This window comes from Gossypium hirsutum, chromosome A12 (assembly GCF_007990345.1).
Source record: "Gossypium hirsutum isolate 1008001.06 chromosome A12, Gossypium_hirsutum_v2.1, whole genome shotgun sequence".
In the NCBI taxonomy this organism is placed as follows: domain Eukaryota; kingdom Viridiplantae; phylum Streptophyta; class Magnoliopsida; order Malvales; family Malvaceae; genus Gossypium; species Gossypium hirsutum.
In genome coordinates, this window is record NC_053435.1 from 108213556 (window position 1) to 108230116 (window position 16561).

At 28.1% G+C, this 16561-nt stretch overlaps 1 protein-coding gene and 1 long non-coding RNA gene across 2 annotated transcripts; one reads left to right on the plus strand and one right to left on the minus strand.

The window, feature by feature from the left end:
* Positions 1–667: 667 nt before the first annotated feature.
* LOC121211239 (uncharacterized) lies at positions 668–16236 on the plus strand. Its single transcript, XR_005906553.1, has 3 exons — positions 668–1309; positions 1475–1767; positions 15525–16236. It is a non-coding gene; the product is annotated as an uncharacterized lncRNA (long non-coding RNA).
* On the minus strand, positions 14769–16197 carry LOC107930988 (transcription factor TCP18). Its single transcript, XM_016862765.2, has 2 exons — positions 15184–16197; positions 14769–15080 (listed from the first exon to the last, which is right to left on the minus strand). Exons 1-2 carry the CDS (start codon positions 16195–16197, stop codon positions 15018–15020), a joined length of 1077 nt encoding a protein of 358 aa, XP_016718254.1. The 3' UTR covers positions 14769–15017.
* Positions 16237–16561: the final 325 nt, after the last annotated feature.

Below are 16561 nucleotides of genomic sequence, written 5' to 3' on the forward strand. Positions count from 1 at the left end.
ATGGTTTAAATCTTACCATTTGGTTTCATTTAAAAATATATTAAAAAAAACCTTATAATGATATTCTTTTTTATAAATATAATGATATAATTTATTTTAAAAAAAAGTTTTTTAGTTATTATTCAATTGAATTATTGGTCGGTTGACTTTTGAAGCGAATTGAATCAAGAATTTAATACATGTTGTGCACATATATTATTATAAATATATTTAAAAAATAAATATATTATGTTTTATAAGTCGGTTAAATAAGTTGATTATGATTATGAACTTTCACCATGAGCAACCAAAGCAACTTACTTTAATACTGCAATATTGAATTAACCATTATAACTGATTTTATTGAACCGACATGACCGAAAGCTATCAATTAATTCTGTTTGAACTAACTCTTACTCTCCTTAGCGAAAATAGTAAAAAGTCCTTAAACACTATTTAGTGATATTTAGAGAAAAGTTAACATTAAAAGAAATAAGGCTTTGATTGTGTTTGGCACAGTTGAAGTCATTTATTATATATTGATATTTAATAAAAATTAACATGAAAAATTTGTTGTTTTGGTAGTGCTGGTAAGGTTGGGGCACTGGAGCTTTTCCTTTGAGCGCCCAAGTTTTTAAGTCCAATCGAATGTAATTTATATCTAAAATTGATAAGGATCAATCCTATTTGTAATTGTTGATATAGTTGTAATTTTTTTTTTAAAAAAAAGTGAAATTTCATGATTAAACCTATAGAGATGGTAGCATATATGTGTTATACCTCTATCTTAAGCCCCTCACAAAGATAACCAACCACTGTAAGGACTCAACAATACAACCTTACCAATGCTTCGCTAGAAGAACCTCATACTCATCCTCGCCTAAACATCATATTTGGTGAACCGACATAAATTACAGAAGATATATTAAGAAGGGCTCGTTTGACAACACCAATCAATCTATCACATTCGTCAAACCTTCACTTGATCTCTTCAAGTCAACTTCAAAAGTGTCCTGACACGCTACCCATTGAAAGAGAACTTAACTAGCTGAGCCCCACTCTTAACCCTCACGCTGTCAATACTCCACTCACACTCTTAAAACTTTCAAATCGAGCATATCGCTTCCTACCATTTAGGATGTGAAGATTTTTGTGTTGCAACAATAAGATATCAACTAGCAAATAATGCCGAGAACAAAATGGAATTGACTAGAGAAAACACGAAAAGATGTAAGTAGTTGAGAAGATAAAAACAAAATGCAGCTAGTATAGCAGCAACCCGGCCCCTCAAAGCCAAATCACCAGGCAAGGCTCCTAGCTAGATAGCTCAGTAAGCAAAGCTACCGTAAATTAAAATCTTACAGCCTTAGCTTCCTGTTGTATCCTTTACCTTCTTGCCTTGTACTTGCATATATATATATATATATAAGCAATCTCTTTGTTATCAAATTCAGCAGCTACTTCTTTATTAACATATAAAAATCTTTCTTTTCAGCTTTCATCATTGATCTATCTGCTGAAACTTCGTCGACTTGGGTTTTTTTATTTTCCTTTTCGTTTTGGGGTATTTTCAAGTTCAACTTGTTCATGGATTAAAGCTTCTATTGGTGAGTTTGAGGTTAATTTTCATTGCTAATATATATGAGATCATTTTATTCGTCCTAGCCTGGAATTTTTGAACTTGTTCTTTTGCTTCATTGTTTTTGCATGATGATGAGTTTAAAACTTGGGCTGCTACGTATCGGCAAGTAATATGGAAATGGCAATGTTGAACTGGCTTTGTTCAAGGTAATTCCAACACTACTTCACAAATTATCTTCTAATTTATCATGTTTTATTTCTCATGTTACAAAAAATTTATAAAAAAAAAATCTAACAAAACTAGTTTACCAAGCTAACCTTTGTTAAGTCAATTTAATTCATATAAATGATTAACTAAGACTTAATCAATTAAGATAAAAAAAAGTTGATTTTTTTTTCGTTTTTTATAATTAGAAGGGATGAATTGCTCACTCTAATAATTTCTCCTTTGCAATAATAGTTACAATTAACATATACGTCAATATGATATTTCGAAATAGATTTAGCGAATAAAAATATTTAATAAAATATTATGAAAGATATTGAGGTCTTTTTGTGGCGGGCTAGTGGATTGGGTTAGTGCTGCCAGATGGGAAATAGGTTAGAAGATATTAGGGTATAATTTCTATTTTAACACCTCGAAAAAATAACATAATATTTTTAACTTTTAATCTCTTAAAATTTTATAATTTTATCTTATCTCTTAAAGGAAAATTCTTGACTCCATCCTTATTAGCACCCCCTAAAATGTAAACTTTCCATTTAGGCTCCTTAAAATTTTAAATTTGTAATGATAAAATTATATTTTGCCCCTCTAAAATAATAAAAATTTAATTTAATCCTTTAAAATTTATAAAAATATAAAATATTAATAATAAAATTACATTTTTACTATCATAAAAATATATAATTTAATTTCGACCCTTAAAATATTTTTTAACTTCACTCTTATTTATTAATTCTCTAAAAAATATTAATTTAAACACCAGCTCGTTTGATTCATTTATCTAGTGTTTGGGGTTGAGCCTCTATTGTTGTGGACTGACAAAATGAAATGTGTAATTATTATTATTTTTAAAAATAATCTACACATGGGTTAAGTGAAGGCAAAGGTAATACAAAAAATGAAAAGAACATAACATTCGAGTCATAAATGAGGTGAAAGTGTGAGAATTCAGCTTTTAGCATGGGAATGACCGATCCTTTCCTCTTAATACCTGTCCCATCATTGGCATAATCACTTAACACTCCAACTACAAACTATTTATTTAAATTTTCATTTTTTAATTTTTAAACTTAAATATTTTGTTTAATCATCTCAAGATAAATAAAACAGTTAATGTTTATTAATTTTATTGACATGACATATGTGAATGACATGTTAATATTTAATTAATTTTTTTAATATTATAAAATATTAAAAATATATTTTATAATTCTTTTAAATTTCTATTATAAAGTAAAACTGTTCATGATTGAGTCGGGTCTAAGTATGATATTAATATATTTTATATTTGTTCAAATTCGGTTCGTTTAAAAATATGGGTCTAAAATTCAATCTAAACCCATCTATATTTGTAAATAGCTAATCTAAACCCATTTTAAACTCACTCATATTATTTATTAAAAAAACTAAAATATATATTTATATTACTTTTATTTAACATTTAATAATTTTATATATAGTCATATTACAATTTTTTTAATGTTTAGGTTTAATTTTTATACACAATAAATTAAATAATATATAAAAATAATATAATATAACTTAAAAAAAGCTTGGGCTAGGCTCGAGCTTTAAATGTTTAAGTGTGAGCCTTATTCATATTTTAAATGCGCCTAAATTTTTTTGTTTGAACCTCCCAATTTCGGGTGGCCCTTCAGACCTGGGCGGGTAGGTCAACCCATGAATAGGTCTATTGAAGAGGCTAATCTTAATGGTTAAATTCTATTTTTAGTATTTATACTTTGTGAAAGTAGTAGATTTAGTTCTTGTTCTTTAATTTGATTAATTTTAGATCCTATGCATTTTGAAATTTGAAATTTTAGTTTGATCTAAACGATAGTAATTAAATTAGTTTGGTTAAATTCAATTACTAGTCTATACTATGCGTAGGGTTGTAAGTTTTGTCCATATCCTCCAATTGGATCATTCTTAAGTTTTTGTGATTTTTAAATTTTGAAATTCTAGTCATGACACAAAGGATAGTTGTTAATCCATTAATTGGAGTTTTAGTAAATATTATGTTGAAATAATAAGCTGACATGACAATATATATATGGTTGGCGTATTAGGTTTTAGAAACAACATAACTTAATGAATTTAATAATTATCATTTGGTGGTGATTGAAAATTTTAAAATTAAAAAGTGTAGGGACTAAAGTTGATCAAATTAAAGTATATGAATTAAATCCATAACATTTGTAAAGTATAAAATTAATAGTAGAATTTAACCTTTTATTTATGTGCCGGGGTTGACAGGGGTGTCGGTTTTGCTCCTTGACATGTTTGGTATCTTAGATACTCTTGTTTTAATAAATTCTGTTTGTGATCGGAGGAAACATAATTTTATTCTCAATATTTATATTTTATGTTAATTTAATTTTTATATTTTTTTGAGTTAAATTTGACTCTCCACCTTTTAGAAATAGTTGAAATTGACCATCAATATTTAAAAAAAAGTTAAAATTTTGCTTTTCTAATCGAAATACTAATTAAGACATTAAATTTGCAAACATGTTAACCCACATGACAATCGACATGCACTTCATGTTTTTTTTTTAATTTTTATAAATTTTAAATATATTTTTTTGATTTAAAAAATAAAATAAATAATGCCATATCAGTACAAAATACACATGTAATGTCACGCGGGTTGCCATGCAAACATCGTTAAAAATATATCTTTTAATCAACATTTCCATTAAAAAAAACACATGGAATTTTTTTAAGAGATTAATAGTTAAATTTAGCTCAAAATAAAATAAAAATTAAATTGATAAAAATATATAAATATTCATGCTAGAAAATCATCTAACGGATTTATCATTTGTAGGGTGGTTTGAGTATTAGGGCTAAGAAAATGATCCTTTCTGGGTTGGGTTGTAGGATAGTTGATTGATATATAAAGGCCCAATTGTTTTGAATTAAATAGAAAGCATCTAAGTGTGAAATTCATGTCTAGGAGTAGGAGCTGGGCACCATTGACAAAGCACCTCTCAGCCAGTCAACATTCTAGGCTTTAATCAGCACATCCCAGTCCAATCTAATTGATACACCTGAAGTTTAGTTTTTAGTCCTATAATTTCAATGCCTAAGAAACCTTTGCCACTGCTTTAAACATATTTCATCATAATCTTCTTTTTTCGATATCAACCAATTCTCTAACCACTTCATCTTCATTACCGGTGACCCTAAGACCCGAGTTTTTCCCGAGCTCCCATGCTTCCCATACTTTCTTTTTCCGATTAAGAAAGCCAGAATCAGATAAAGAGTTGTTTGCATTTTGACTCCCATGACGATCAAGGCTTTGGAAATTTATTTTTACATTTCCTACCGCTTCCATTTTTTCTTAAATCCGTGCTCCGCAATTCTTTATTTCTCAGTTTCAAACAAAGATTTAACTTTTCTTGATTTGGATATTTTTTCCTATACTATATACGCACATAGAGAGACAATATATAAGGATGGAAGAGATAGATGAGAAACCCCTTTAGCGTGCATTATCTATTTAGGGATGACTGGATTTATTGAGAAGTGAATGTCAAATGGGATAAAATTTTTTTTAAAATAGGTATAGAGTGGTTATGGTAAGTGTTTGTTTGTCCCATACCATCTCACTATATAAATTATCATTTTATTCTTGTATATATATAATTATTATAGGAATAAAAATGTGTTATAAAAAATTCATATGTTTTATATTAAATATTTTAGAAGAACTATGTATAATATTTACTTACTTTAAAAAAAATTGAAATGTTAAAAATAATTCGAAAAAATTAAACTGGGCGGATTGAGAGGGATTTGGATGCATCCAACATCTATGGAATTAGTAGGTGTTTTCAAGATTACATACCAATCGTAGAGTGAAGTGGCTGGTAGGGCAAAGCATACTGACTATGAAGTGGTGGTAGATTTGGTAACATTTGCTCGCCTTACTCCGCTTCATTATAAGAGGATTTGATATCTGTCAATGAAGTCTTGACAATGTTGACAAAAACTAACATCTTAGGACCTTACACCCAAATTTGAGTCTCACACTGTGAAAATTATGTTGGTGTAAATGATATAGTTGAATAAGTTTATTATAAGAGGAGTTATATGCAGGTAAGCAAAGACAATAGATACAAAGATTGATGAAGAAAACGATTTTTATAATACAAAAGTGCAATATTATTTCGTTTTGTATAACCAATGTATTCTTCATGTTTATAGCTTTATCTCGTGACAATGTTATCTCTAAGGTTCAAATTGTAATTTTTTTTAAAAGTGTAATGTGTTTTATCATTGCATCTAACTCTTGTCGATAGATGTATATTTTTTTAAAGAAAGGATTTTTATAAGTATAATGCATTTTCCATGCACATGATGAGATTGGAGATCCACACATACAATTGTGCATAATAAAACTTGAACTTATGTATTCAAAACTCAAAATCTCAACCTTTGCTAACAATACAAAATGCAATTTATTTTAAATGCACTAACTTGGCATGGTTCTGAGCTTTCTGGCCTTTTTTGTTGGCTCTGAATCTCTCGATTTTATCATGCTTTGTGTTCTTTCGTTTTTGCATGATTTTGTCTTTGTTTTGATTGCTTTTGCTTGTGAACTCTTTATCACTGCTTGAGTGTAGGTTGCTTCTTCCTTTTAATAAATTTACGTGATTGAGAAAAAAAATGGATTACATTTCCCTTTGAGGGCTTAAGCGATACAAAAGTTACTTAAGAGGGAAAGGATTTTTATTAGATGTGATTCCAATGGAAGGTGTTAAGAATTAGTGTTAGTGGTTGTTAGGGTGTTCATGGGATATGCCAATATGATTTTAGATAGAAAGGAGGTAAAAAGAAAAAGACACCATAGGGGGCCATGTAAGAAAATGCAGCTAATGATAACTAAACCATAAGGAAAAAAGAAAAAAGGTCCTGCACTGATTGAAAAGGTTGTAGACTTTGATTGCCTACCGAGGTTTCGACATACCTCGGTAGGGTTGGGATTGAGTGGCTGACCACTTTTTATAGATTTGATTAAGTAATAAAATTGTTGTTTATTGAATGGAGGAGAAATAGATATTCAAGATTTGATTAAAGACTGACTGAGCCACTTGTGAAAAATCAATTTGGTTTCATGCGAGGAAATCCACCATATGGTAGCATTTCTTGGAGACAATGATTTAGAAAGAAAACCGACAGGGATGGTGATTGTGGCAGATTTTGGAATTAAATTTTGGGTTAATAAAACATTTAAAATTTTTAGAGTTTTAATGATTTTGTTTTGAGATGTTTAAGGATGAGTTTGGATGAGCGGTGCGTTTACTTGCGGTTAGTGTAAAAACAGCGGTAGCGGTCAAATTAGATACTATAGCGATACTATAGCGTGAGACAAAAAGTAAGCTAAATGCATCGCACCGCACCGCACCGCACTCAATCATCCATCCAAACTAAACCTAAATTTATGATAGATGCTAATTATATGATTGAGATTGTATGATTTAAGGAAAAAATCGTGTTGATTTAGCCACAATTAAGAGATTATTTTATGAACCCTTCCCACTATATTATTTATAATCTATTTTTAATTATTTAATGACATTATAATTTTTTTCATGTCATTGATACATAATTTAGGTAATTTTTTTATCTTGAATTTTGAACTCTGAATCCAAATTTGAAGTTCAATGTTTAGGGTAAAAAAAATTACTAAAATTATGTATAAATGACATGAAAAAAAATAATAAAATATCTTAAATAATTAAAAATGGACCCTGAATTATATGGTGGGAAATGTCATTAAAAATTGCATGATTTAAGGAAAAAAAATCATGTTGACTTAACCACAATTAGAGTGATTCAAAATTTAGGGTTGAAACCTTTTGTAATTCATTTCCCTCCCCAGATTTGTAATAAGAAAAAGGAGAAAAAAAATCATAATATTAAATTTATATGATTGCAAAATACTTTAGACTTTAAACGAAAGCTTTTGCTGTAAACACAAAATGTTGGATTAACATGATGTTGACATATGCAAGGAATGTCATAATAGGTTGGTTCAATTGATAGAGCATTGATTAACATAATAGCAAAAATCAGAGTTGTCTTAAGTAAAAAGTGATGTACACTTATTGACAATATGCAAATGTTGCATTTGGTCACATGGGGTGTATTTGTTAGAAACATGGATCTAATTAATGTTGCACAATGGTTGAAGAGAAGACCAAAAAGCACATGGTTGGAGATGATGTCTTTGCATCAATTTCACATTTTCATATAAGGGTGTGGTTTTGGACTTATGCTGAAATATGCTTTTAATTTGAACTTAGAAAGAGATTGACATTGGTGCATCAAGTTAACTAAGAATATTATGCAATAAATTTATAAAAATTAAATATGATTATAAATATAAAGGTAAAATTGAGATTATGAAAATTATTATATTTTGGGTTTAAATCCCATTATATATATTTTCTTGGTTTTATATAAAAATTTAAAAAAGAAAAAAAATACTCTTAAAATAGTATTTATTATTTTGTAAAAATAATAAATTTTTGTAATCTAAATATTTTCTTTGAATATAAGTGAAGTGGTAATAAATTTGTATTTTAATACTGTTGCAACACTATTAAACGTGTACTTAGAACTTTAAATTTATAATTGTTTTACTTATAAATGATATAAAAATCTGAAAAAATAAAAATATTACTAACAAATATTTGGGTGTAATGAAAAATCACACTATAAACTAACCATAATTGTTGTTAACTTTTACAAGAGTTTTACCTTTTGATTGGTCTGGTCGATGACTCACCCTTTGGGGTTTCTTCTCCACTATCACAATTGCCTCAGCCACTCCACATCTTTTTCTTCCATTGGTGCTTTTACAACCTCCACTTCATTTCTTTTATCTATCTATCTCTTAGGGTTTTCTTTTTTGCAAGAAGTGCTCCTAATGATTCAGATCTTACGGCATATTCTAGGTTTTAGAGTCTTCAGTTTTTTTTTAAACTAGGGTTTGCTAAAGGATCTCTCTCACACAAACAACACCAAGAACTTTGGGGTGTATAAAATACCAGATTTTGAATGTATATATATATGCCGAAAAAATCAACCTGTCATCTCAAAATCTTAGGGTTTTTCTTTCTTTCTTGATTTGTGCTTTTAAGTTACAGATTTGGGAATAGCAGTTTTAGGGTTTGATGGGTTTTCCAGTGTATATCTTCCCTCTCCATCATTTTGGGCGAAGTTGTACAAATTTAAGCAGACCCGTAAGAACCCTAACTAGAAGTGATGCCCACATACCTATTTAGCAAGAAGAACTTAATGTAAGTGGTCCAAGTGAAAATGGTGGATTTGAGGACAAGTTCAGAAAACTTTTATGGGGTGAAGATGGTAAAAAAGAAATGCAAATCAAAACAAGGATCAATGGCTTTAGGGTCAAAAGTGCTCTTGCTGTTTTCCCTTTTTAGTTTTTTTTTTCCAGTCAGAGAACACTTATTCATCTTCACATGGGTGTGGATAAGTAGATACCAGTTCAGGTCTGTAAGGCAGATTATTCACTCTCATTTTAATTTTAACCTTTAGATTCACCCATTGGCCTTTTGGATGTAAAAAAGAAAATGGAATTTTGAACTTTTTTCTTTCTCACACACAGATATATAATCGTGTATAAGTCACTCACAGCCACAGACATGAAAGGATGAGGAGTTAAATAAAAGAGAAAATCCAAATTTTATATTTGGGATATTTAATGGCTTAAGAGACAAATATACTTAAAAGGATGAACGTATTAGGGGGAATAGTAACAAAATTTGAAAGTATTTGTGTTTATAGATAATAAAAAGGATACAAAAGATACCGTGATTTCAGGGTTGCTGATGCAATTGCTGGCAATGCTATGTAGTGTCTAATTGTCGGCTTAAGTTGGAACTTGAGGCAGTAATTGCATGGTTTTCTAAAATAGGGTTAGATTGGCAATGCTATGAATGAGAAAATTCAATTATTCATGTAAATAAAAAAGGGTGAATCCGTTAATTTGTTTTACTTTTTCTTTTAAAAAGTTTTAAAATATTGGATGATCATATTTAGTGAAACAAATCATCAATAGTCGCTACAACTTAGTTTATGTCATATATCTTAATTCCTATGCAAAAATATAGATGCAATATGTATTATTATAAAATAAACATATAAAATATTAAAAATAAATCAATAATTTAGTTTTATATAATTTATTATACAACAATCAATCTAAAGAAAGCCTAACATGTACATATGTGTCTTATATATTAAAAAATAATAATTTTATCCTTATACACATTTTTTTTATTAAAAAATAATAATTTTATCCTTATACACATTTTTTTTAAATTACTAAGCTGACAATCCATATGCATATTTAAGTATGTAATAAATATAAATATCAAATTCAAATATTTAAAAAAAATAAAAAAGGAATTGAATGCAATAACTTGTATATTTAATTTTAGCCTATTAATTTGTAGTTTGAATTCTCTATATATTTCAAATTTTCTCATTGCTAAAGGAAATGGTCAATCAATGTTTTGTTCCAATATAAAATATATATGTTACTTATGTTTAAAATAATATATACTTATATAAGCTGATCAAGTTTTAACTTAATTGTCATTGTTGTTATTACAATATTTAAGAGGATATAGGTTTTAGTGTAACACATTTTTTTTTATTTAAGGGTTGAGGGATTCAAATTTTTATTTTCTAGTTTTATTATTTTAAAATTATATAAAAATTTTAGATTTTAAATAAAATTTATATTTATACAAAAATTAAAAAAAATTGAACCAAAAAATTCAAAATTTTTATTAAAAATAAAATATAAAAAAACCCGAGTTTTTTTTTCGGATCTTCAACAAATTTTTTTCGATTCTTGACTTCCTATTTCTTATTGTTCAAAATAATCCAAGTTATCTCCAATTATATGTTACCAATTTAACATATTAAAATTTCAATTTTTAATTCGTCAACTAAATCTACCCGATTCTGACAACATTTATTTGTCCTTCAAATTTAATACGCATATGACTAAACGAAAAAAAAGTAAGATAGAGCATGATTTCTTTTCATGTATGGAATAACTATTCCTTATCTTTTATTTTTGCCCCTCTTCTCATTTTCAATCATATACACTTTTGAGATATGACAACACCCGCTTTCCCTAAATATTTTTCCAGATTATTTTCTCTAAGGTACCCTTTTGTTTCCACATGTTTTGCTTCATTGTAGGGGAGAATCAATGGTAAGTTTTATTCAATATATGATCAATTTAGTGCAAGATGTCCCAATACCATTTGGTGCTTTATTGCTTTTCTATATACCTAGTGTTTCTTGGGAACAATTTTTATCCTAATTATCCATGGGAGGGTGGGGGGAACTTAATTATAATTTATGTGGGGTATATTAAGAGAGTTTTTTTTTTCTTCTTTTTTTTGAAAGAAAGAGAGTAATGATTGTATGAAATAGGGATAAGTCTCAAAATTATATATGAATTTTAGTTTAATGTGTAATTTTATATATGAATTTTAATTTTGTGTAATTTCATACATAAAATTTTGATTTGATCTAGTTCTCATAAGTTATTAACATAATTATTGATAAAATGTCATTTTAAGTTTACATGTTATATACACAAATAATTATATTTATCCAATATAAAAATAAATGTATATAATTGAACCAAAATTAAAGTTTCATGTATACATTTGAACCAAAATAAAATTTCCATAAATATAATTTAACCAAATTAAAATTCATGTATCAAATTACACATTGAATAAAAGTTCATATATAATTTTAAGATTTGTTCCTATGAAATAGGGTGTATTACTTTCATTCAGATCATATTATGTGTAATAATTAATTATGAAAATAATTTATTAGTGATTTTACAATAAATAATTGGTTAAAAGTGATAAACAATGAGTTGTCTCTTTAACAACAACTTCCTTTAACAAACATTTCATTATAACAATTAAGTTTATTGTAAAACTGATTTTTTACTTTCTATAACAACTTTCCATCTTTATCAACAACTGTCATAATGTTTTAAGTACATTTTTTCCTAAATTAATTGTCTATTATCCCAAATTTTAATAAAATTAATTCGATTCCTAAATGAAATAAAAACAACAAATTTTAGTGAAGATATTATTTAAATAAAGTATTTAAATCTTATATAAAAATATATTAATTTTACTTTATTAAACAAAAATAATATTTAATAAATAAAATTACATTTATAAATTTTATTAATTAATATTATTATAATTTAAATCATTTACAAAGATTTTAATCCTGCCACATGTAGATTTTATCCATTATTTTGAAGGTAGACCAATTCAACTCAACGTTTATATTATTATTAATTTAATTTATTTAAATTGGTTTGATGTATAAAAAAATTTATATACGCTATGATAAAATTTTACTCAATTTCCAAAAATGATTTAAAATAATAAATAAAAAAAAATGGGTGGACTATTTTGGTAAGTGTTAAGCTTTTGTCATTAGCTTTTAGTTTCCCATCGAATAGCCAAGTGATTGCTTTTGTCATTAAAGTAAAAAATTATTCTTGTTATGATGTATGCATTTTCCACTGCCTTTGTTACCTGTTATGACATTTCTGGTATGTGTCAGTAAATAGACTTTATTAATTATTAATAATTATTGTTAATAATAAATCTACTTGTATTTAATGAATTTTATAATTTTTCCTTAATAATTATTAAATTATTTTATTGAATTTAATAAATAAAAAAATTAATTTATCGAATTAATAATTTTGTTCAATCCTTATAAAATTGGTTTTGAATTAATTATTCAATCCAATTTTTGTAATAACTTATTGCACCATTAATACCTATTTTCCCATAATATAAATATAAAAAATATATCTATTTTTCAGAATTATGCATAGGTTTTGTTTACGGTAATAATTACACATTGTTGTAATTGTAAAGAATTTTAATTCTCTATAATTATATCGTAATTCTCTATATCATGTTTGATAGTATAAATTATAATTACAGAGTTATATATTTTTTAATTCTAAAAAATAATATTAATTATATAAAAAACCATCAAAAATATTTGAAAAAACAAATTCTCAAAAGAAGTAACAATATTTAAAATCAATTATTAATGTATATATTATGTTAGTCCAAGAAAGCATCAACAACACGATTAGTAATAAAATTAACTAAAAAAGAAATATTCTATACAATTTTATCTAATTACACTGGCATTCAATATTTGTTGGTCTATTCCCTCTATAATATTTAATATATACTCATTATCATCACTGATTGGTCATTGGGAAAGTATAATTAATTAATAATAAATGTTATGTAATTTAGTAGGTCAAAATGTATGAGAAATTATCTCTCGTGTAGACAAGATTAATGAAATAACATATAATTACATTTAAAAATAAAATATATGTCAAAAAATAAAAATAATATTACCGTATAAAAATAAATTTTAAAACTTAAATAGTGTAATTGATTTTAAATATAATTATTCACGTAATTACTTAAATTCTCATCCTTCCTTAAGAATTGAAAATTGTTATCAGAACACTTCAACTACATTCAATTTAATAATACCCACTAATTACAATAATTACCCAAATATATTGCACATATATAATTATAAACAACTACACCAAAAATTTAATTTTTAGGCTACTTTTCAAAATATTTAAAAGTTTTTATTTTGTTCTCATTTTTTATGATCATTTCAGAATAGCTTAAATTTATCCTACACAATAAAACAAAAGGAAATCATAAAATCAATTATTTTTCCAAAAGATGTTATATATAATCAAATTTCTTCAATTTCTTTTAGATCGGTGAATTTTGAAAATTTCCAATAATCCCATGTAGCATTTTATGTATTTTAAGTGTTCATGCTTTCATCTATACATAAAACCAAGCTCTCAATTGCTTTCTCTAACTTTTGAGTGTTTCTTTCATTAAAGAAATACTATAAGAAAGTCTATAGTAGAAATTTTGTGTTATATCTTATGTATATATACATATAAAATAAAAAAAAGAAAAAGAAATAAAGAAGTAAGAGAAAATAGTTAAATTAATGGGAGTCGAGATCTAGATTCAAGCTTAACTAAATAAGCGGAATTTGGCACTTCTAAGTGTCCGGTCCTAAGTCAGACTTATTAGCTAATAATCTTTTTTCTTGTCTCTTCTCAGATCTTGAGGGAATTCAATGATTAAAAATCTATGTTAAACTCAAACACCTATGATAGTTGATGTACTCCTACATAAAAAAACAAACCTATTTTAAGAAATAAATTTTATAAAAACTTAGATTGAAAAATAATTAAAAATTTTCCACTAACAAAGTAAAAAAAACTTACAAAGTTTATCATGTATGTTTATCATATGCTTCAGAAAATCGACCTAATTTAGCTACAAATTGTAGTAGAAATTATCGTAAAGAGTGAGTTTCATAGTACTTCCATGGTAATGAACCATCTAAAGCATCTAAGCATGCACAAAAAGGATGCCCACTAAAGTTTCTATTATTTCATAGCTTAGATTTCAATAGAATTAATCTCTACAATATTAAATTAAGTAATTAATTCACAAAGTCATGCAATTGTATATGCTTAACTTTAGGAACATTGAGCTGTACTGTTTGAAGTCATGATGCCCACTATATTATAATATTCCATTATACATGAAGATATCCCTATAATTTCTACTTAATATTATGAGATGAATGATGGATATGTTGTTTAGGCTTTGAAAAACTATGGCCTGAAAGTGGAAGAAAATTGCTTGTAAGGCCATAGTGGATCCCAAAACCCACCCTATGTATGCAACCATTTCCTATAAAAGCTTACTTCACCACCAACATAAGGCAAAACCAATGAACAAACACTAAAGACAGAGCAAGTTTTAGATCAATTGGTTTGAAAACAACAATAACAATAACATAAAAAAGATGCTGATCTTCATTGCTGAAATTAAGGTTTTACAATGAATCTAATTAAGATACTATATTTTACTTACTTTGAACATAAACAAGGGAATTGCATAACATCATCCTAAAATGATAAATCACCACACAACAATCATTAAAAGAGTCCACAATAAAAATCCCAAATAAATATTTTATTAAAAAAACCTTGTTCATACCATAGTACTTACCATATAGAAAGTCAGCAATAACATAGTGCATGCCTCTAAATTTTATTGTTGTAGCCTTCCCATGGTTTGCCAAAGGGCAGAAACCCAGTGATCTGATGCTGTCAAATTATATCATTTGTTATAATTAGGTTTGGTTCTAGAATTAGCAGCTGACAAACAGAAGATCAAAGGAACTATGTTATAAAGGAACTTAGTACTTGCCTCTTGGTTAATTCCAGAGTTTTGTAGACAATTGAACATGGAATTGGGGTTCCATTTGTTAATAATTGCTAAAGATTCATCAATCATATCACCACCAGCAACCTGTTGCAAAGAAGGGTTGATCTTCTTGTTGTGGTGGTGGTGTTGGATACTAGATTCTTCACCTGTCTGAAAAGAACACCATGAACTGAGTTTGTTCTCATCAGTACTACCACATAGCTTTTGATTCCACATGTTCTTTGCTTTGGTTCTTGCCTTTGCCCTTGCTCTTGCCTTTTCCCTTAAATCCCTTGCAAGAGGGTGGAACTGGAAAGTGGTTTTTTTAACCCTTTTCTCTGTAGGTTTCCCTTTAGAGATGGTACCTTCTAAAGCAGACACCACTTCACCCTCGGAAGTCGAAGATGGACTCTTTGCAACAGCCGCCGCTGCCGCTGCTGCAACGCTGTTGTTATTATTATGGGAAACACGGGTTCTGGCTAGCTTCATGATTTCGTGCCTCGCCTGTATGAGCAACCATTCCACGGTCCTACTAGCTTTGTCGTAGCCTAACATGTCTTGCAAACCAAAGAACTCACGAGCTACATCGAGGGACAACCTCATCCTCCGGTCTCTTGGTCCATTCGCCGTGTTGATCTTGCTGTGTCGGTCTCTCTTAGAAGACGACCGCTTTTGCTGCTTTACTTCAGCGTCGGTATTATGATTGTTGCTCTTCTTCTTGGTGCAGTCCACGGCTGAAGTTGCAGGCACGTTAACGATGGTGCCCGAAACCGAATCAGCCATTAATGGCTGTTGGTATTGTTCGTGATGAAACAATAGATCATGATGTTGGTGAAGGAAAGCATCATGGTCTTGGTCTTGAAACACTTGTTCAAGCTCACATTGACTATAATACGGAGAGGGGAAATTGAAGAAACCAAAAGAAGGATCTTCCTGTTTAGAATCCGTAACGAAATGAAAGAACGAATGGTCATTAATTGGTTCTTCACTGCTGCCATTGCTGTTTGAAGGATACATTTGAAAAGGCCAAAAAAAAAAAAAAAAGAAGCTTTGAAATTGCGCCGCTAGAAACAACCCTATTAGAAACTAGATTTGAGAATACGACACATGCACCATTAAGGATAGTCTAATTATGGTTTTATTTTCTGCAAATGAAGACTCAGTGTTTTGTGAGAGAAATCAAAGTACTCAATATCTTCAATCCCCATGCTTGTTTTGATTTCTTCTTTTGTTGTTTTCTCACTCAGTTTATAGAGATAGTTAACTAAGCATGTGGATCAAAAATCTGAGTGTTCATTTTTGGGCGATAGAAACTAGAAAGAGAGAGAGGGAGAGAGAAGGGGTGTGTATTTACCCTTCACAAGCAAAGGACAACTACAGC

Excerpts from the sequence above, each read along its gene's own strand:
- LOC107930988 (XM_016862765.2), bottom strand. The coding sequence starts at position 16,197 with ATGTATCCTTCAAACAGCAATGGCAGCAGTGAAGAACCAATTAATGAC. Across the intron at positions 15,081-15,183 it reads ACTCTGGAATTAACCAAGAG|CATCAGATCACTGGGTTTCT; the intron begins GCAAGTACTAAG and ends ATAATTTGACAG.